Below are 22906 nucleotides of genomic sequence, written 5' to 3' on the forward strand. Positions count from 1 at the left end.
TTATCTCATTTTGTTTGCATTTTTATCTCATCGTGTTTGCATTTTTATTTCAACCTCTCATTTTGTTTGCATTTTCATCTCATTGTGTTTGCATTTTTATTTCAACCTCTCATTTTGTTTGCATTTTTATCTAATTGTGTTCACATTTTTATTTCAACCTCTCATTTTTTGTTTGCATTTTTATCTAATTGTGTTTGCATTTTTATTTCAACCTCTCATTTTGTTTGCATTTTTATCTCATTATGTTTGCATTTTTATTTCAACCTCTCATTTTTTGTTTGCATTTTTATCTAATTGTGTTTGCATTTTTATTTCAACCTCTCATTTTGTTTGCATTTTTATCCCATTGTGTATGCATTTTTATTTCAACCTCTCATTTTGTTTGCATTTTTAGCACAACTGAACTGAGGTTCAGTAGTGCTATAGGGATCGCCCGGTGTCTGTCTGTCTGTCTGTCTGTCTGTGTGTGTGTGTGTGTGTGTGCGTGTGTATGTGTGTAAACAACTTAAAGTCAAAAACTGCTGAACCGATCGCCATGATATTTGGTGGGGCCATTACCTTGGGTGTCTAGTTGGGAAATTGTTCAAATCAATATGATCGCATCACAGGTGTGTGATTTGGGTCAAAAAATGTGATTTTTGGTCAAAAAACTTAAACTCAGAAACTACTGGGCAGATTGGTGCGAAATTTGGTGGGAAGATTCTTTAGGGGGTGTAAAGTAAGATTTGTTCATGACATGATGATTCCATCAGTGATATGCAAATTAGGGCTAAAAATGTGTCTTTTTGGTTAAAAATCTATAATTCCAAAACTACTGAGCAGATTGGGCTGAAATTTGATGGGGATGCATCTAGGGATGTATAGACGAAGATATATTAAGCATACAATGATTCCATGAGTGATATGCAAATTAGGTGTAAGAATGTTCATTTTTGGTCAAAAACTTATATCTCAAAAAGTACTAAGTGAATGAGTTTGAAACTTGGTGAGATGTTTCTAGAAGTGTTATTCTATATCATTGCTTTTCCTCAAAAATCTTCAACTCTGAAATTACCCAGTAGATTGAGCTTAACTTTGTTGAGAATGTGTAGATTTGTCCTCATTAATAGCTGACACAGTGAGAACAGTACATTGTTAATTAACTATAATGTTTACTTTACTATTTCCTCTGGTGGTAAAGCCTGTAGCATGGCCAGTTTGGTTTATGACTTGATTATGTAATATGTTGTAAGACAGCTGTTTCATCACCTACCCATATAAACTGAATGTAGCTTGTGTTTAAAATATTACAATAAGACAACCAAGAAAGTTAAACATGTTACATTGGTATGACTTGGTTCCAAATTGATTTAAAAAAATGAAGAAGTACAAAACCTTGTAGACACATCCCTTTAAAGTTTGATTAGGATGTTGCTATACTTGTCTTGTACACTTCCAACATAGGATGGCTGGATTATGATGATGGAAATTAGGTATGAAAATTTTGTTTTGGTTACAACTTTAAATCTTCAAAAAATTATATATCTATCATTGCCCTGAACATGAAGTTGTGCGGCAATGCAATATTTGCGCTATTTTTATCTAATTGTGTTTGCATTTTTATTTCAACCTCTCATTTTGTTTGCATTTTTATCTCATTGTGTTTGCATTTTTATTTCAACCTCTCATTTTGTTTGCATTTTTATCTAATTGTGTTTGCATTTTTATTTCAACCTCTCATTTTGTTTGCATTTTTATCTCATTGTGTATGCATTTTTATTTCAACCTCTCATTTTGTTTGCATTTTTATCTAATTGTGTTTGCATTTTTATTTCAACCTCTCATTTTGTTTGCATTTTTATCCCATTGTGTACGCATTTTTATTTCAACCTCTCATTTTGTTTGCATTTTTAGCACAACTGAACTGAGGTTCAGTAGTGCTATAGGGATCGCCCGGTGTCTGTCTGTCTGTCTGTCTGTGTGTGTGTGTGTGTGTGTGTGTGTGTGTGTATGTGTGTAAACAACTTAAAGTCAAAAACTGCTGAACCGATTGCCATGATATTTGGTGGGGCCATTACCTTGGGTGTCTAGTTGGGAAATTGTTCAAATCAATATGATCGCATCACAGGTGTGTGATTTGGGTCAAAAAATGTGATTTTTGGTCAAAAAACTTAAACTCAGAAACTACTGGGCAGATTGGTGCGAAATTTGGTGGGAAGATTCTTTTGGGGGTGTAAAGTAAGATTTGTTCATGACATGATGATTCCATCAGTGATATGCAAATTAGGGCTAAAAATGTGTCTTTTTGGTTAAAAATCTATAATTCCAAAACTACTGAGCAGATTGGGCTGAAATTTGATGGGGATGCATCTAGGGATGTATAGACGAAGATATATTAAGCATACAATGATTCCATGAGTGATATGCAAATTAGGTGTAAGAATGTTCATTTTTGGTCAAAAACTTATATCTCAAAAAGTACTAAGTGAATGAGTTTGAAACTTGGTGAGATGTTTCTAGAAGTGTTATTCTATATCATTGCTTTTCCTCAAAAATCTTCAACTCTGAAATTACCCAGTAGATTGAGCTTAACTTTGTTGAGAATGTGTAGATTTGTCCTCATTAATAGCTGACACAGTGAGAACAGTACATTGTTAATTAACTATAATGTTTACTTTACTATTTCCTCTGGTGGTAAAGCCTGTAGCATGGCCAGTTTGGTTTATGACTTGATTATGTAATATGTTGTAAGACAGCTGTTTCATCACCTACCCATATAAACTGAATGTAGCTTGTGTTTAAAATATTACAATAAGACAACCAAGAAAGTTAAACATGTTACATTGGTATGACTTGGTTCCAAATTGATTTAAAAAAATAAAGAAGTACAAAACCTTGTAGACACATCCCTTTAAAGTTTGATTAGGATGTTGCTATACTTGTCTTGTACACTTCCAACATAGGATGGCTGGATTATGATGATGGAAATTAGGTATGAAAATTTTGTTTTGGTTACAACTTTAAATCTTCAAAAAATTATATATCTATCATTGCCCTGAACATGAAGTTGTGCGGCAACGCAATATTTGCGCTATTTTTATCTAATTGTGTTTGCATTTTTATTTCAACCTCTCATTTTGTTTGCATTTTTATCTCATTGTGTTTGCATTTTTATTTCAACCTCTCATTTTGTTTGCATTTTTATCTAATTGTGTTTGCATTTTTATTTCAACCTCTCATTTTGTTTGCATTTTTATCTCATTGTGTATGCATTTTTATTTCAACCTCTCATTTTGTTTGCATTTTTATCTAATTGTGTTTGCATTTTTATTTCAACCTCATTTTGTTTATATTTTCATCTCATTGTGTATGCATTTTTATTTCAACCTCTCATTTTGTTTGCATTTTTAGCACAACTGAACTGAGGTTCAGTAGTGCTATAGGGATCGCCCGGCGTCTGTCTGTCTGTCTGTCTGTCTGTCTGTCTGTCTGTCTGTCTGTCTGTCTGTCTGTCTGTCTGTGTGTGTGTGTGTGTGTATGTGTGTAAACAACTTAAACTCAAAAACTGCTGAACCGATTGCCATGATATTTGGTGGGTCCATTACCTTGGGTGTCTAGTTGGGAAATTGTTCAAATCAAAATGATCGCATCACAGATGTGTGATTTGGGTAAAAAAATGTGATTTTTGGTCAAAAAACTTAAACTCAGAAACTACTGTTGAGATTGGTGCGAAATTTGGTGGGAACATTCTTAAGGGGATGTAAAGTAAGATTTGTCCATGACGGGATGATTCCATCAGTGATATGCAAATTAGGGCTAAAAATGTGTCTTTTTGGTTAAAAATCTATAATTCCAAAGCTACTGAGCAGATTGGGCTGAAATTTAATGGGAATGTATCTAGGGATGTATGGACAAAGAAATATTAAGCATACCATGATTCCATGAGTGATATGCAAATTAGGTGTAAAAATGTTCATTTTTGGTCAAAAACTTATATCTCAAAAAGTACTTGGTCACCGAGTCTGAAACTTGGTGAGATGTTTCTGCATGTTATTCTTCAAAACATTTTGACAAAATTGGCCCTAGCAACCATGACCACGCCCTTAGCAACAACCAAATGGCAGTATGTTTTGGTTAAATAACAACATCATATGGTAGGCAAATGAATAAACATTCAAAAGATGTATGCAAATACCGTAGCAACAATGACCACGCCCATAGCAACAGCCAAACGGTCGTGTATTTCACAAAGATAACAACAGGGATTAATAGACAGTTGAATAAACGTTCAAAAAATGTACGTAAATTTGCCTAGCAACAAGACCACGCCCATAGCAACAGCCAAATCATGTATATTGCAAAGATAACAACAGGAATAGAAAGACAAATGAATAAACATTCAAAAAATGTATGCAAATGTGCCTAGCAACGAGACCACGCCCATAGCAACAGCCAAATGATCACATATATTGCAAAGATAACAAAGGGGATTAATAGACAATTGAATAAACATTCTAAAAAATGTATGTAAATATGCCTAGCAACTAGACCACGCCCATAGCAACAGCCAAATAATCACATATATTGCAAAGATAACAACAGGAATAGAAGACAAATGAATAAACATTCAAAAAATGTATGCAAGTGTGCCTAGCAACAAGACCACGCCCATAGCAACAGCCAAATGATCACATATATTGTGAAGATAACAATGGAGATTAATAGACAATTGAATAAACATTCAAAAAATGTATGTAAATATGCCTAGCAACAAGACCACATCCATAGCAACAGCCAAATGATAGCATATATCGTAAAGATAGCATCATGGTTGGATAGGCAACTGGATAGTCATTCACCAAATGAACACTTATTGTTCGCATGTTAGCATTTTTAAAAACTGTACAGTTGTGCTACAACGCCATTGGCGGTATTTTTATCTAATTGTGTTTGCATTTTTATTTCAACCTCTCATTTTGTTTGCATTTTTATCTCAACCTCTCATTTTCTTTGCATTTTTATCTCATTGTGTTTGCATTTTTATTTCAACCTCTTATTTTGTTTGCATTTTTATTTCATCCTCTCGTTTTGTTTGCATTTTTATTTCGACCTTATTTTGTTTGCATTTTTATTTCAACCTCTTATTTTGTTTGCATTTTTATTTCATTGTGTTTGCATTTTTATTTCAACCTCTCATTTTGTTTGCATTTTTATTTCAACCTCTCATTTTGTTTGCATTTTTATCTCATTGTGTTTGCATTTTTATTTCAACCTCTCATTTTGTTTGCATTTTTATTTCAACCTCTCATTTTGTTTGCATTTTTATCTCATTGTGTTCACATTTTTATTATCTATCTCATTATCATAATTTATGTATCTCCCTAGCCTAGAGTTGGCTTTCCTGTGAGTGTGAAATTTTTATATTTTACACAAAATAAATACTTTCGCTATAGTTTTAGTTCGTTGGACAGATTTATGAAGGTTTTGACACATGTACTTAAAGGTGACTGGACTCTTTGTTCAGTGTCACGCTTTCGTGAAACTTTCAATCATCTGTGATAATAAAGTACTAAGTTAAAGGGCACATGTTTCCGTGGTTGAAAATGTCGTCTGGTCAACGTAGAAGTGGGGCGGCGGCCACTCCAATACTTCTAGTACAGATGGATTCGCTTCTCCGAACAGTGCCATGATATCTGAGACATGCCAGGCACTGAATGAGGCCAGCAGCTTACTTAGACAAGCTCTATCCAGAGGAGGGATGCCACTACCCACTTTGATCACATCACCCACCATCTCTCAATCACAATCGAGCGTCGGGCATGTTGGGGACTCTCCACGCAATGTCCAATCATGCCAAACTCTATAGACACCGCCAACCCGTGCCCAGATTATGACAACAGCTACTCCAGCAGAGTAAGCGCTAGGACTTTAAAATTAATAGCCACAATCTTCATTTGTGGTGAAAAATACACATTTTTTTTTAGCTACAGAGGCATCTTATTAGCCACACAGTCTACATTTGTTATGTGAATAGAAACAAGATTGGCATGGGTTTATTGTTAGCAAATATTTGGTTATTGCTTTGAAGTTGTGGAGCACAACTGCAGTCACAGTTCTGGGTTGTAATAATCAGCTGAACCTCTTAGTTCAGTGTGACCTGTAAAATTTGAATATGACCCAATATATGGAAAACATATAAACAGTTTCATGTTCTCCGTGGCCATTTCCTGACGTGGAGAGTATGTCTTGGGTAGTTTAGAAACTAAGTGCTATTATCATTATCTATCCACGTGATTGGTTACTTAATAACAGACTGGTTAAACAACGTTTGCATCAATATGACAGCCATTACAGCAAAACCCCTTCCATTCATGGGCGAAGAAATGATCAAATAGAGTCTACGACCACATCTGCAGATGGTCTATGCTGAAAACTTCACTCACATAAATTCAAACCGTCACGTCACCATTTCATTCTCACTAAAACTTCAACTTTCTTTTTGAGCTTTTCTACAAGATCGAAGGCATTACGTAAATTTACCAAATTTAGTACGTGAGCATGGTTGCGTGAGCATGGTTCACACACATAATTTTTAAGACATCGTTGAACTTGAAGAATAAATGAATCTCTCTGTGTATACCAAGTTAACAGTTCTCTTCAGCAACATAAAATTTTATCAAACGTGTCTCTGTCAAATTGAAAGTTAACGCTGTCATTAATGTCATGGAAGTTGGAACTTAGTTTGTGTAAGTACTGCAATGCTGTGTCCATAGCACTGTACTCTGTACTGTTGTACGGCCCGACTCCGAGAAGGGCCGGGGCGCATACAATGTATATTTCCAGAGAGTGATTACCATGGAAAGTCGAAAGCCCAGAAAGATAACATTAAATCACCGTGTACTTATTGTTGCATATAAATGTTATTGTGACATTTTGGAAGTACAAGCTGTGTCACAGTGTGTGTACGTGTATACAATGTGCGGAAGAATGACATGTATGATGTACAGCGTGCATGTAATTTGTAAACATTTGTAATGTATTTCGTGTACATCAGTACATGTCGTGTGTATCAAATTTGGAAAAGACGCATCGTACTGTGGATTTTGACACTAATTTTGGCGAGAACACGTTCCAGGGAACGCATTATAAAAAGGTGACTGCTGGAAAGACCGTGGAATGATACGAACGCGAATAGGGCGGACGAGGCTCCAAAAACTTCCATTGACAGCAGCAAATTATACAATCGCCACCGTAGCGACGTTATCATTTTTTTTTGCTGATTAGGAATTTTATTCGCATTTTGCGACTGTGGCGAGCGCTAGCGCGAACTCTGCTCCAGCATCGCAAACACGAATGATAAGGAGTGAGTTGAGTAGGTGTTTTCGTTCTAGGAGTCATCCTCGTCATGGCAGGTCTGTGAGAGACACTGCATCTGCATCCCGCTCATGATGTCGACCAACCGGGCGTCCAACTTGGCCACATGTTTGGGTCGCGTTAGCTGTAGTAGGACAGGATTGGGTTCCTACTTTGCAGGAAAAGAGGGAATTGATGAAAGCTGGCCTTGGTGAGAAAAAATTACACATGCCTGTAAATTTAAATGGCTTGAAGGTTATTGAGTTTTTGCGTGATGCGTATCCCAAAATCGAAAATGCGGGTGGTGTTGAAATTTGCCGAACATCTCAAGAAAAGTTGGTTATGAAATGTTCTGCAGCTATTTATGAGAGGGGGGATGGGGCTCCTGACATCGACAAAATTCATCCAGGTTGTATGGTATTTTGGTTAGAGTAAACAAGCTGTGTGGTTGTTATGTACAGGTTGGAACCCTTACAATTTTGGGTTGGTTTGTGTAGGGAAATTTTTTAGCGATACATTCCCGGATCGGTAATAGTTGATCCTTCTAGATGAACGTTTCAAAACCAACTATAGATCTCGAGGGTCTCTTCATCAGTCGCAGTTTCACTTATCATACCATGGCTATTATAGGCATATAGATATGTTATGTTGTTTCCATGGACATATTTTGGAGTATTCAGTTCAATCGAATGTTCTACCCGATGATTGGGTGTTGTTGAGAACACAGTTGTTACTTCATGTTCTTGAACTAATGATCCAACTTGGGATGACAATCAAAGGGAATCAGCAATTGCTAGCAGTTCATTAGCCCATGTCAAACCATTTGTACCAGCCATTTTGTGTAAAGGATTGTGGGACAGGCCTTAAAGAATACTTATGCAACATTAAAATAATAATAATGATAATAATAATAATAATAAAAATGTGAACACAATAAGATAAAAATGCAAACAAAATGAGAGGTTGAAATAAAATTGCAAACACAATGAGATAAAAATGCAAACAAAATGAGAGGTTGAAATAAAAATGCAAACACAATGAGATAAAAATGCAAACAAAATGAGAGATTGAAATAAAAATGTGAACACAATTAGATAAAAATGCAAACAAAATGAGAGGTTGAAATAAAAATGCAAACACAATGGGATAAAAATGAAAACAAAATGAGAGATTGAAATAAAAATGTGAACACAATTAGATAAAAATGCAAACAAAATGAGAGGTTGAAATAAAAATGCAAACACAATGAGATGAAAATGCAAACAAAATGAGAGGTTGAAATAAAAATGCAAACACGATGAGATAAAAATGCAAACAAAATGAGATAAAAATGCAAACAAAATGAGAGGTTGAAATATAAATGCAAACACAATGAGATAAAAATGCAAACAAAATGAGATAATGCAAACAAAATGAGAGGTTGAAATAAAAATGCAAACACGATGAGATAAAAATGCAAACACAATGGGATAAAAATGAAAACAAAATGAGAGGTTGAAATAAAAATGCTAACACAATGAGATAAAAATGCAAACAAAATGAGAGATTGAAATAAAAATGCAAACAATAAGATAAAAATGCGAACAAAATCAGAGGTTGAAATAAAAATGCAAACAATGAGATAAAAATGCAATGAAATGAGAGATTGAAATAAAAATGTGAACACAATGAGATAAAAATGCAAACAAAATGAGAGGTTGAAATAAAAATGCAAACACAATGAGATAAAAATGCAAACAAAATGAGAGGTTGAAATAAAAATGCAAACACGATGAGATAAAAATGCAAACAAAATGAGAGATTGAAATAAAAATGTGAACACAATTAGATAAAAATGCAAACAAAATGAGAGGTTGAAATAAAAATGCAAACACAATGAGATAAAAAATACAAACAAAATGAGAGGTTGAAATATAAATGCAAACACAATGAGATAAAAATGCAAACACGAGATAAAAATGCAAACAAAATGAGAGGTTGAAATAAAAATGCAAACAAAATGAGAGGTTGAAATAAAAATTTGAACACAATTAGATACAAATGCAAACAAAATGAGAGGTTGAATTAAAAATGCAAACACAATTAGATGAAAATGGCTAACCAACTACAAACATAAATAAAGCACAAGCCAAGTGTTGGGGTCTAAGGTCAATTCTTTTATTAATTGACAAACTGCAAAGGTGGTCAATTCCGCCATACAATATTAAATACATATATTAAACATTTTTTTTTTTTTTTTTTTTTTTTTTTTTTTTTTTTTTTTTTGCTGGGTGGGTGGGTGGTATTGCTTGCAAACTGTTCAATAATGGCGCAAGCACATGCTATCCTCGTTCCAGGGATACAGCCTCGTTCCACCCTCCCCTTTAAACGTCAATAAAACTAGTGTTATTGTCCACTTAAATGGCTAACCAACTACAAACATAAATAAAGCACAAGCCAAGTGTTGGGGTCAAAGGTCAATTCTTTTATTAATTGACAAACTGCAAAGGTGGTCAATTCCGCCAAACCCCCAACACTGGCACAGTGAAAAAACCTTATAAATAAGGTAGAGTTACTAGTCCACGTCATTATCAGCTAAGGCTAATGCAAGGGTTTTTGCGACCATAAGCTTAGTGTCACTGTTAGCAATTGTGTAACGTTCAAAGGCGTTTGAGCGCCAGTCACCTTGTTGCTTGATAAGAATTGCTGGAATGCCTAAGTTAAATGCAAAAGTTGCTCCCCCTCTACGGAAGGAATGTCCTGAGTACTGTGATGAATTGTATCCGCAACTACTTAGTACTAGTTTCAGTGTTTTTGTGAACTTATCATGTGTAAGTGGGATCATGGTTTTTGTCCTATTTCTGTGTGTTACGCTATACGTGAATAAGTGGTCAGCAATTGTACTTGTAGGACTAAGAACGATCATGTGTTCAACAGCCGCAATAGGGCAGAGGCAAGAATTAGGGATAGCTTGTAATGGTAACTGCAGAACCCTTTGTCCATACTGAATTGTCTTGGTGTGTTTAATGTTTAATGTTTATTGCTTGCAAACTGTTCAATAATGGCGCGAGCACATGCTATCCTCGTTCCAGGGATACAGCCTCGTTCCACCCTCCCCTTTAAACGTCAATAAAACTAGTGTTATTGTCCACGAAAATGCAAACAAAATGAGAGGTTGAAATAAAAATGTGAACACAATTTGATAAAAGTGGAGACAAAATGGGAGAATAAAATGAAAATGTAAACTAAAATTAATGTTAACCCTTTCACCACCGACTCCCGCTAAAGCGGGAATGCTCTAGGGTGCCCACCGATTCCCTCTACAGCGGGAACGCCAAAGGTCATTCAACTACTACAACGTTCAAACCATTTAACGGCAGCTATTGCTGCAAAACTTGCTGCCATAACTAGTTCCACACATGCGTATTAGCCTTGTTTATATAGTCTGCCATTTTGAACACATGTTAGTGGATGGTTTTCTAGCATGATTGGAAAGACGAGTGATAGTAATTTTAGTGTGCGTTTTTTGCCAGAAAGATCGAATTTCAACGACGCGGAAGTAATTAACGGCTCACGTAGCATCTCATACGATGTCATTTTGACAACTGTCCTGAGAAATTTCCACTGAATTTTTACTCAAAAACATTGTTGAATACATCAGGTCAGTTGTGGGAACGGTATAGGCTTCAGAACTACCACGAGGGCCGAGTGATCTACCGGCGGGGAATTCACCGTTGCCATAGTGAAAGTTGGCAAATTGCGTAACTTGTTGACCCGTAGCATACGCCCATACTATGGCCTTGGGGCCAGTATTTAGCTCCAAAAGTAATTATTTTGGTCATATTTCTTTGTGGTAATGTTCAATAATGAATAATACTCATATAAGTTCGATTTATACTGGTCAGTGGTACAATGTGGGCGGTAGATTACACACAATCTGAAGATTTTCCGATCACATTTTTTGAATGCGTTTTTTAACGGTAAAATTCAAATTTCAACATGGCCACATCCAAAATTGTCTCCCCTAACATTGTTTGCGATGTAAATAGCGGCTCTGTTTAATTTTGACTTTGATGGCATTTATGAATGAAAGGAGATGGCTGTAATGTACTCAATGTGACGAAAACATTACCGTGGCGTGGGTTCAAATTACAGGCTGCATATTTCCGTTGGTTGGTATGTGCTTCGGCAAATAAAGCCATTTTGCCCATCCGATTTTGGCGCCGATGCTACTGACTTACGGGCATTTTTTGCCAATTTCTGGCATAAATTGAGTAATAATTTTTTGTTGTTCTGCTCAATAATGTATTATATTTACAAAAACCAACTTTTCAAAAGGTATCAAGGTGACAACTTTAGATATTTTAAGACACTTTCATTGCTGGTGCGGCACCGTCTGTTGCGTCATAATCGGATTAGTGAGCCGTTAATTAATTTCGTTCAAATTTTTACGACTCAAAATGTCATTTTCTGCCAAATTTTCGGCAATTTTGACAATTTAACCAGTAAGGAGATATTTTGTAGGAACATAAATGTTGGTATTTTGAATTTTATTTGTAATATAAATATTTTGTTTATTTGTGATATGTCAATAAATAAACGACTCATGTTTGTTTTATTCATATTATATTACTTTAATTCATATTTCGGTTGTGTTTGTGGAATTTGAATGCATGTATTTGCAAATGTGATGTAGAGAATTTATTTTCCAATGAAATGATACCTCATTTTTTAAAAATGAGCAACTCTAAGTATTTTCATATCAATTTGATTACATAACACTCACTCTCACATGGTGGTCAGTGAGGGGGGTGGTGGAGAACAAACATTCCCAGGGGGCAATTGGTGGTGAAAAGGTTAAGACAAGTGTTTTGGCACTAATCTCACCCCATACAAAATCACATCAAACGCTACAATTATTGCAGCTAGTAATGATGTACTAAGCTGACCGGGCATGCAGTGGCTGGTCTAGTCCTGCTTACAGACGGTGCACGGGTCTAGATTACTGAGAGTGAGACAGAAGGGATGACTTACTCCGTATGGAAACAGGACTATGGCTGGTCATACTTGCAGACGGTACACGAGTTTTCCACGGCCCCTAATGCATCCATGGCTCAAAGGACGACTTACACTGCACCGCATAGACTATAGTATAGTCTGGATACCAACGTGTTTTCTAACACTGTGAGTTGAGGTGTTGATGGTAACGATATTGTAGAGGAACTAGATGAGCAGGACTATGCAGTTGTTCGAATTTAACTACAATGTACATGTCTAAACACCACTGTAATAAAATAATAGATGGGAACTGGGATGTAAATGTAGTGTTAGAGTGGGGAGGGAAGGGGGCTTGAGATGGTAGCTTATTTAAATCCAATGTGCAAATAGTCACTATAAATAACAATTGCCCAAGTCTAAAAAATAGACTGCCCAAGGTAAAACCAGGGGTTCAATCGCAGATTCTCATGCATAGTTATTAGTAATGTTTATGAACAAACAAACAAACAAACAACATTATAAATGCTGATAAACATGAATGACAGCGTAATAACAAATACATGTAAATACCAAAATTGTTTCTATGCAACAAGAATAACAAGATGTTTTCGTGTATGTGAAATGGTCACTTCTGATTTTGACACTTTTTTAGGCATCTCAGTGGGGACAATGGTAGTCAAATAGATGTCAAATATTAATTTATTATTTTACCACTGGTACTTTCAGTTTTTTTTATTAGTTATTGACATTCTGGCAAGCCTGACTGGCTCTTTGCAGGTTGAAGAGGGAAAGGGACAATGTCAGAATCAAGTCACAACTTCCTCAGTCTGCAAAGAGGTCTACAACTCCTGTAGTTTTACTTAATAGCTTACATAGGCTTTTTCTTTCCAATTCATTGCAGTAATGGACAAAGAAATGTTATTATTCAGTTACTATGAACGTGCCTTGAACAAAGCACATCAGGTGTTACTTCACCGATTTGAGAATAATACACTCTCTGATAAAGGTAAGTTGCTTTTTATATAGAACACTGTTTATCCTATATGTAACTCAAACAAACTTGTTAATTGTTCAAAGCAAAATGATTCCATCACAGGTGTGTGATTTGGTTAAAAAGTGTCATTGTTGGCCAAAATACTCAAACCCAAGAATTACTGGACAGATATGTCTAAAAATTAGTGGTAGGAACAGATTTAGGGGTGTTGTACATCAGTGATATGCAAATTAGGTCTCAAAAAGAGAATAGTGAATTGGGGTGAAATTGGATGGAGATGTTTTTGGAGGTGTTATTCTACAGGTATTGTTAAAAACATTTTGACACAACATAAAAATTCATTTCAAAAAATGTATGCAATGATGCCTAGCAACAAGATCACATAGAAGGTAATACAATGGTGTATATTGCAAAGATAATAAGCAGTTAATAATAGGCAAGGGATTCAGTATTCAAAATTATATTAACAACAAGACAATGCCTATAACAACAGCCAAATGCAAAGATAAAAATATGGAAGGGTAGGCGAGTGGATATACTTTTAAAAACACAATTCACCGATCAATGAAGATACCATACCAACAGTAACAATTGTGATGTAAATAAACATTTTTTATAATTTTTCAGAATTTTTTGAAATTTTTTTTTTGTGGAAACTTTCAGAGTTGGTAGAGACCATCCAGTTTTCATTTCTATTCAAACAATAAGATAACAAATACAGTTGTGGTAGGGTGATATGATCTAAGGTAATCACAGAAGGATGAAACAGTGTGATGTGTTACAAGTTGAGTTCTACCATAATCTGAGACTGTCCTTCAAGGCCTCAAGTAATGTTAATAAATATACACTTACTGAGGATCACTTCAAATATCATTTTTCTTTGTTTATCGACAGATAAAGTCATAATAATAGATTGTCTTTGTCAACATGGACTTGTTACATTGGAAGAAATCATGGTTGAAGACAAGACTAAGGAACATTCTACAACATTTAATACTAGAAGTGAAGGTGTACACATGAGAATCCACACAAATGAAAGACCATTTGTGTGTAAGGAGTGTGGTAAAAGTTTTACTCAAAGTAGTCAACTGAAAAGACACATGAGAATCCACACAAATGAAAGACCGTTTCTATGTGAAGAGTGTGGTAAATGTTTTACATATCGTAGCAGTCTAAAAGAACACATGAGAATTCACACAAATGAAAGACCGTTTCTATGTAAAGAGTGTGGTAAATGTTTTACATATCGTATCAGTCTAAAAGAACACATGAGAATTCACACAAATGAAAGACCGTTTGTATGTAAGGAGTGTGGTAAAAGTTTTATATATCGTAGCAGTCTAAAAGAACACATGAGAATCCACACAAATGAAAGACCGTTTCTATGTAAAGAGTGTGGTAAATGTTTTACATATCGTAGCAATCTAAAAGAACACATGAGAATTCACACAAATGAAAGACCGTTTGTATGTAAGGAGTGTGGTAAAAGTTGTAAATATAGTGGCAATCTAAAGGAACACATGAGAATTCACACAAATGAAAGACCGTTTGTATGTAAGGAGTGTGATAAAAGTTTTACACATCATAGCAGTCTAAAAGGACACATGAGAATTCACACAAATGAAAGACCGTTTGTATGTAAGGAGTGTGGTAAAAGTTTTACATATCGTAACAGTCTAAAAGAACACATGAGAATCCACACAAATGAAAGACCGTTTCTATGTAAAGAGTGTGGTAAATGTTTTACATATCGTAGCAGTCTAAAAGAACACATGAGAATTCACACAAATGAAAGACCGTTTGTATGTAAGGAGTGTGGTAAAAGTTGTAAATATAGTTGCAATCTAAAGGAACACATGAGAATCCACACAAATGAAAGACCATTACTGTGTAAAGAGTGTGGTAGAGGTTTTACATATCGTAGCATTCTAAAAGAACACATGAGAATTCACACAAATGAAAGACCATTTGTATGTAAGGAGTGTGGTCAAAGTTTTACGTATAGTGGCAATCTAAAAGTACACATGAGAATTCACACAAATGAAAGACCATTTGTATGTAAGGAGTGTGGCCAAAGTTTTACGTATAGTGGCAGTCTAAAAGTACACATGAGAATGCACACAAATGAAGGACCGTTTGTCTGTAAGGAGTGTGGTAAATGTTGTACCCGTAGTGGCAATCTAAAAGTACACATGAGAATCCACACAAATGAAAGACCATATTCATGTAAGGAGTGTGGTAAAAGTTTTACCTATATTGGCAATCTAAAAGTACACATGAGAATCCACACAAATGAAAGACCGTTTATATGTGAGGAGTGTGGTAAATATTTTGATAATGGAAGTCTCCTGAAAAGGCATGTAAGGATACACACAAATGAAAGACCATATAAGTGTAAAGAGTGTGGTCAAAAGTTTACTCAAAATTGGAATCTAAAAGTACACATGAGAATCCATTCAAAGAAAAGACCATTTGCCTGTAAGGAGTGTGATCATAGGTTTGCAAAAAGTGGCAGTCTGAAAAGACACATGAGAATCCATACAACTGACAGTGCTAAAACAGATGATGGTGGATTGACTACCAATGAAAAGAAGAATTCTTCAAGAACTACAAGTACATGTACTTCTGAAAACAGTGATAACAATATCAAAGAAAAGACAAAACCAGACTCTGAATTGAAAGTGAAAGACCCCATTCACTTGTAAGGAGTATGCTTACTCTTTTATCTAGAATTGTACTCTGGAAAGACACATGATATTCCACAGAAATGAAAAGTCATTTAGTATGAAAGGAATGTAATAACAGTTTTACTTCCAGTGACCTTCAGATAATACAGATAATGATCCATAGAATTGAATAATCATGGTTTAAGTTTAACTGAAAGTGTCTCTTTTGAAGTACACACTGACATGGAGTTTCTGTACATTCAATTTATTAGTTTTTGTTTCACAATGTGATAATGTCCAACACTTATAACACAAAATCTGTTAAAATGAGGACAAGAACCAGATGAAATTCACCAAAGGAGAAAGTAAAATATATGTATTTGAGGTATTGAAGTTTTAGATAACTTATGGCGGGGTTTGATATTTTATGCCTGTAAAAATTGTTGATATTTTGTGGTCAATAATCATAGACTTGTAGAGTAATGTGTAGATAAATTGATATTTAGACTCTTATCCATAATCCAGTCTTTTAGGCAATAGGTTAATACCATTCTTTTTTGTCTTATACCAATAAAATGAACACTTAATTTAAAAAATAAGATTGTCTGTTTAATGAATGTTGTTTGTTTGTTTGCTTGTTTGTTTGTGTAAAGGAATTGAAGCCACCCTGCATGTAGTGTCGGTTACCGAGATTCTTGCGGTTGAGGAGGCTACACCCCCAGCAGGGGGTGGGGTGTAGCCCCCTCAACGGCAAGAATCTGGGTTACCGAGACAACCATGCATGCTAGCCTTCATACCCATAGTTATTTCAAAACAGAGGTATATTAATGGTAAATGCTTCATAAAACACTCTTGATGACATTTGATATTAATTTGTGTCTTAAAATGAATACAAATCTCCACATATCAGTCTATGCAAATGTCATCAACATCACATTTTGGTACATCCTACCACCACGTCATTCAACTAATCATTCGATTTCCCAGATAGCTATAAAATAAATCTTGTTGTCAATAGTTACCAAAAAAACATTTTCTAGTACATACAAACACATGCTGCATTCATCACACGAAACAAAACACAAGTAAATGTTCAGATTTATTCGTAAGTTACTAACTCTAGTAAAATGACATTATTAAAAGTGTTCGTCGGATTTATGGTTGAGATATAGTTTGTCTATCTCAAACTATCTTTCTAAAAGTACAATTGAAATCACACACCAAATATAAAATAAAACGATTTCTAAGTAAGTATTCAAAAGTATGTAAAACAACCGACCATGTCGACCATGGCTTCCTGAGTAGATGTTAAATATCGCCCTCTACCACCAGTGTGTATATACTATGAATCTTGCTTCTCCACAGACAACGATATTAGACAGCAATACAAAGCAATAGATGCAGACCACTTGACACCATGCTTTCATCGAAAATAGGAATGACTAACATAAAGAATACAATACACAATGGTTCATACATAGTTACAGGAACGTTAACAGACCCTAGAACGAGCCTGCTCCAAAATCACATTACTAACCAGCATTCTTGTGTTACTGAAACTGATTATGATACATATACAAATAGCGACTTTAAATCGACTCATTTTTTCTCCAGTCGTCATAATTACAAAAAGGCCTGATCATTTGAAATGATTGCTTTGAAAAGAGTGTATATATGACTTAAAATATGATATCAAAGTTCTTGCAGGTGGCAAGCCAGGGCTCAAAAGTTAGCAGATCACAAAATTAGGGTGAGAAGGAAATACAATATTAAATTAACGCATCTTATATTTAAATAGTAATCACTTGCCGACAAAGATGTGTGAATAAAAACATTTTTTCATTTCAACCAAAAATAATCCAATAAAATTCTTTATTTCTTGTCTTTTATTTCTCGCAATATGAACATCGTGGCCAGTGTTAACGTTGTTTTCCTTGAAAGTTTCTTTTCTTTCCAGCCTAAAACATATGAACTCTGTAAATATTTTGCAGATCATAATCTGATTTTGGAGAGAAATTATAGAAGGTATCCTCGAATGATGAAATCTTCTCAAATTAGTAGTTTAAATACATTCACATAAATGATATTGCAAGCTTCAAAGCCTAGCGGAAACTTAAAATGTTAAAATCGGGCGTTAAATGCCAATGGGCGATTTCATCCTATTTCTCGACTTCTCCACGGGAGTGAGGGGTTTGGCTGTTCCCTGCAATGCTGGAACGTGTTGTGTCTCTTTATTGGCCGAACTCACGCGCTGTTGTTTACGATATTCACTTGGACAGAAACCAGCACCTGTTGTCCATGGACGAGGTGAGACCGACATTGGGCTGGTTGGTGATAATGATGATTCATCGGAAAAAGAACTTGATACCATGGAATCTGAATCGGTGAAGATGATGTCTGTGTGGGTAAGAGAAGCCATATCGTCATCATCTGTTGACAAACAGATACATATATGCATAGACATAAAATAACAACAATTAACGGGATCACATTACATAAGATTACAAAAACAAAGATGGAAGCTTAATAAGTGAGAATGGCGTTATTGTTCATATTTGATGAGACTTTGACAAGGGACAATTCAGTGCCATGGCAGCTTCTATATTGGTATATATTCTTAAGGTGGCCATATGGATGAGGATTTGGTATTTATTTTGGATTTTGAATTTATAAAACGATTTTTTATCATGGCTTCCTACTTGAAAAATTACTGTGAAGCAACGTTGTTTCAGACTGTGTTTGTAACTTAATACATTGCAAAAAAGACAAAAACTGTGTAAAAACGTTTGTTATTGTACATACAATAACAAACATTTTACACATTTATTAATGTTTGCAATTTATTGAGTTACAAAAAAAATGACTTGGCATATTTATTTTTCAAGTTGGAAGCCATGGTAAAATTGTTTCACGAATTAAAAATCCAAAATAAATACCCAATGCTCATCCATATGGCCACTTTAAAATGCGAAAAGGGGTTCCATCAAATACACATACAGCAATATGTGTACAAGTATCATGTATGTATGTATGTATGTATGTATGTATGTATGTATGTATGTGTGTATGTGTGTATGTGTATGTATGTATGTATGTATGTATGTACATAATTATTAAAATTTATTTCATTATGGTGTGTGTGAGCGGAAGTATGCATGGATTGATATTTCTCTGTGTGCTTTAATTTGTGTGACATTGTAATTGTTTGGTGCATGTCATTCTTTAGATCTTTCTGTGAAATATTTACCAATTATATTTTAACTGTTTATTGTAATTCGCTCTAATTTCACAAGTGATTGTCATGCCAAATACATACTCATATCAAAGTCCACAGTCTTTACTTTTACTCACATTTTAGGACAGTACTAGCAAGTACTAGCTATATCTTTCCCCTGTCACTGTTCTATTGTTATTATACCATTTACTACATGTATTGCAGAACAGATCACATGGTGTCTATTTCAATGAACAAATATAACAAATATGATATGTGCATTCTCATTTATTTTAAAATTCAAAGAAATTACTAAAGCAAGGACAGTCAAATAGTGCTCTCTCATGATGAGCTTCACCACAGACAACATGTATATATACATACAGCACACTGCAAAATACATCACACCACATTACACTGTGATGCCACTTTTCATCACATTACAACATCAACGTAAAATCACAATGCCACACTATATGTAAAGACAAGGTACAACATATTATGTTCTGGAACCTGATTGCAGTGTATACACTATAAAAGTTACATTGTGGACGCAATTTGTCACGGGTTCCACTATAACCTAATTTGCAGTGTACACACTATAGAAGTTACAATGTGGACGCAATTTGTCACGGATTCCACTGTAACCTAATTTGCAGTGTACACACTATGGAAGTTACATTTTGGACGCAATTTGTCACGGATTCCACTGTAACCTAATTTAAATTTGCCATATACTCACTACAAAAGTTACAATGTGGACGCAATTTGTCACGGATTCCACTGTAACCTTATTTGCAGTATACTACTCGTTACAAAAGTTGTATTGTGGACGCAATTTGTCATGATTCCGCTATAGTTTTCATTGTAGTCAAATGTACATAATAAAGATAACATCATCATTATAAAACTTGTACGATTTGCAGTATCATGTAGGGAAAATGCCGGAATAAAAATCGAGCTATTGCAACTTACCATTGGCTACTTTCTTGACTCCTTCAGCGATTTTATTGCATCGTCTTTCTTTTAATGCTCCTACCACTCTCTGAAGAGTAGCTTTCTTGCCTTGGATTTGTTGCCATAGCAACAACATCTGGTATTTTTGTTCCCAGAAATTGTTGGGATAGTTAACTTCAATGGTGTTGAAATGTGTAGAGTCAAGGCCAAGGGTGTAGCCAACTTGTTTCCACTCGTCCTTGATTAAGTTGTCTGCCATGTACATGAATACTTTCTTTAAAACTGCAACATGAAGCAAACGGTGACAATGACGGTGAAGTACACTTTAATTGATTTTAGTCAAAAGATTGCTCGTACTCCAAAATAAAAGTAAGTTTTGGTCTAGTAACTCTTTATACCTTTCGAAAGATACGTACGCAGTTTAGTATCGGCATAATGCGAGTTGTTTACCATGATATGGAGTTTGGAGAAAAACTTCGTCGAAGCGTGGTGCATTCATGATCCTATTGTTATGTACAAGGCATATGGACAAATACTAACATCTTTCTTTGATTGATTGATTGATTGATTGATTGATTGATTGATTGATTGAATGATTGATTGATTGATTGATTGATTGATTGATTGATTGATTGATTGATTGATTGATTGAGTGAGTGAGTGAGTGAGTGAGTGAGTGAGGGAGGGAGGGAGGGAGGGAGGGAGGGAGGGAGTGAGTGAGTGAGTGAGTGAGTGAGTGAGTGAGTGAGTGAGTGAGTGAGTGAGTGAGTGAGTGAGTGAGTGAGTGAGTGAGTGAGTGAGTGAGTGAGTGAGTGAGTGAGTGAGTGAGTGAGTGAGTGAGTGAGTGAGTGAGTGAGTGAGTGAGTGAGTGAGTGAGTGAGTGAGTGAGTGAATGAATGAGTGACCGACTGACTGACTGACTGGTGCATTCATTCATTTACTCACCCACTGACAGGTTGTTCATTTGGTCGGTGTTTCATTTATCATGTCCCTACTTTCATGCAAAGTATTTTTTGTTAATAGCCACATGTTTTAAAAGCCTCTATATCCCTTAATACATTTGTACTATACCTTCATCTTGCTCCCTTAATGAACATGATCTCCTGTGTCTATGACGAGACCTAGGGGGTCCCGATGACGACATCTTTCTGGGCTGGAATAAATGTAAATAAATAAATATACATGATTTAAACAATACAATTAATTCTTTAAATGGGTTCAAATAAATGATAAAAGGCGAACCAAGAAGACCTCACCAGACAATAAGTATCAACCAGTACAAGTGTTGGTTGTCTAGGAAACGACATAGGACACTAAACTGTAACTACTTTTTTACCTGGACATTTTAAAACTGTTCCCAGACTTTTAGATATTCTGAGTCAGACTTACTAGTTGACCAAAAACTTTCATTAGCTTGGTAGATCAAATAATTACAAAGGTTATAACACACAAACAGTTCAAAGGTTTTTTTAGAGCTTTTGATCTGTCTTGGTCGACGATCCTCATCAGAATGACAAATTCCATAGTTACAGTCGACCACTTGGTGGCGGTATGATCAGCCGCCGGTTCAAGTAGATGTTAGGTAGATTGTACTGGGATATGTTGACTTACTAGTTGATGTACACCCTGCAGAATACTAGTACTTGACTGTATGCCATGTACATTAAACGGCGAAATACAGGTTTTTGTTAGCACAACCAAAACACGAGGCGCTATAAACATAAGATGTTATTTATAAAAAGTGTGATGATCCACTTTTTCCGAACAAAGGTAAAAGGGGTAAAAGATTCGATCACAATCAAGGGGTAGTGAGGGCGATATTAAGATGATACTTACTCTTGGAATGGTGAACCTCATCTCCTCAAATTGTCTACCAGGTACTTTTTCTGACGTCCGATTTTTAGGCTTCACACAGGAATAGAAATAAACGTAGCCAACAAAGTCACCATCTTGACCTGTGATGACGTCCTTCAGCTTGACTTGTACCATACGGTGGTTCTTACTCACAGAATTAAACTGCATCAAGAAGTGACGTCCGTTCCCGGCCTCAGCCTCCACATTGTCACCTTTTACCGAAAAGAATATTTCTTCTCCCTCTCTGATTTCGATGTCTGGACCGTAAGGTAGTTTCCCTTTCGGGGCTTCAAAGCCGTGAGATCGTAGTTCTTTCAGTCGTTTATCCTGTATTTTGGCATGTACACACTCAACGCACAGACTGCATGGATCTGTTTTGTTCTGGAGTAACAATATATTGGCTAGTTTTGTGCCATTTCTCATTTGACTACTAATTTTACCCAGCGTTTTCCTTATTGAGGCTTTTGGCTTACCACGTACATTGGTCAACCTGCAAGAAACAAATTAAAAGGGCAAAGAACATCGAGAACGTGAAGTTTGACGGCATAAACAACAGTTTTTTTCTGAAGAATAACAGGGGTTTATATAACCATAGACAGTGGAGGGGATCCCCTCCACTGTCTATGATAAAACACACGACTTTTGAGCTTTCGATTCTGTTCTGGTCGACGATCTTCATCAGAATGACGCCACCTAGTGGTGAACTGTAACCATACATTTTCTTAGGGAGCCGTCAGTATGGAGAAGAGGCAGGGGGGCGAGGGGGGGGGGTCAAGCATGGTCTGTTAAGTAAAACATGACCCTCCCCAAATTCTCCATTTGTAAAAAGTGACCCTCCCCTTTGTCCCATTTTGTAAAAGATGACCCTCCCCATGACAATTGCATATACTGAATGTTAATCAATATTCCCAT

The 22906-nt window shown here is 35.6% G+C and overlaps 2 protein-coding genes across 2 annotated transcripts in view; one reads left to right on the forward strand and one right to left on the reverse strand.

The window, feature by feature from the left end:
• Positions 1-14403: 14403 nt before the first annotated feature.
• LOC144436497 (uncharacterized) lies at positions 14404-16480 on the forward strand. Its single transcript, XM_078125303.1, has one exon. The coding sequence runs from the start codon at positions 14404-14406 to the stop codon at positions 16006-16008; it is 1605 nt and encodes a 534-aa protein (XP_077981429.1). The 3' UTR covers positions 16009-16480.
• A 1623-nt stretch (positions 16481-18103) lies between these two features.
• The window catches only part of LOC144436498 (p53-induced death domain-containing protein 1-like), an 11252-nt gene continuing 6449 nt past the window's right edge, over positions 18104-22906 (reverse strand). The window contains exons 9-12 of the mRNA XM_078125304.1: positions 21977-22484; positions 21212-21293; positions 20159-20422; positions 18104-18399 (exon numbers count right to left, since the gene is read on the reverse strand). Coding sequence (XP_077981430.1) covers positions 18104-18399; positions 20159-20422; positions 21212-21293; positions 21977-22484 — 1150 coding nt within the window. The remainder of the gene's footprint in view (positions 18400-20158; positions 20423-21211; positions 21294-21976; positions 22485-22906) is intronic.

This window comes from Glandiceps talaboti, chromosome 6, assembly GCF_964340395.1.
Source record: "Glandiceps talaboti chromosome 6, keGlaTala1.1, whole genome shotgun sequence".
Classification (NCBI taxonomy): Eukaryota; Metazoa; Hemichordata; class Enteropneusta; family Spengelidae; genus Glandiceps; species Glandiceps talaboti.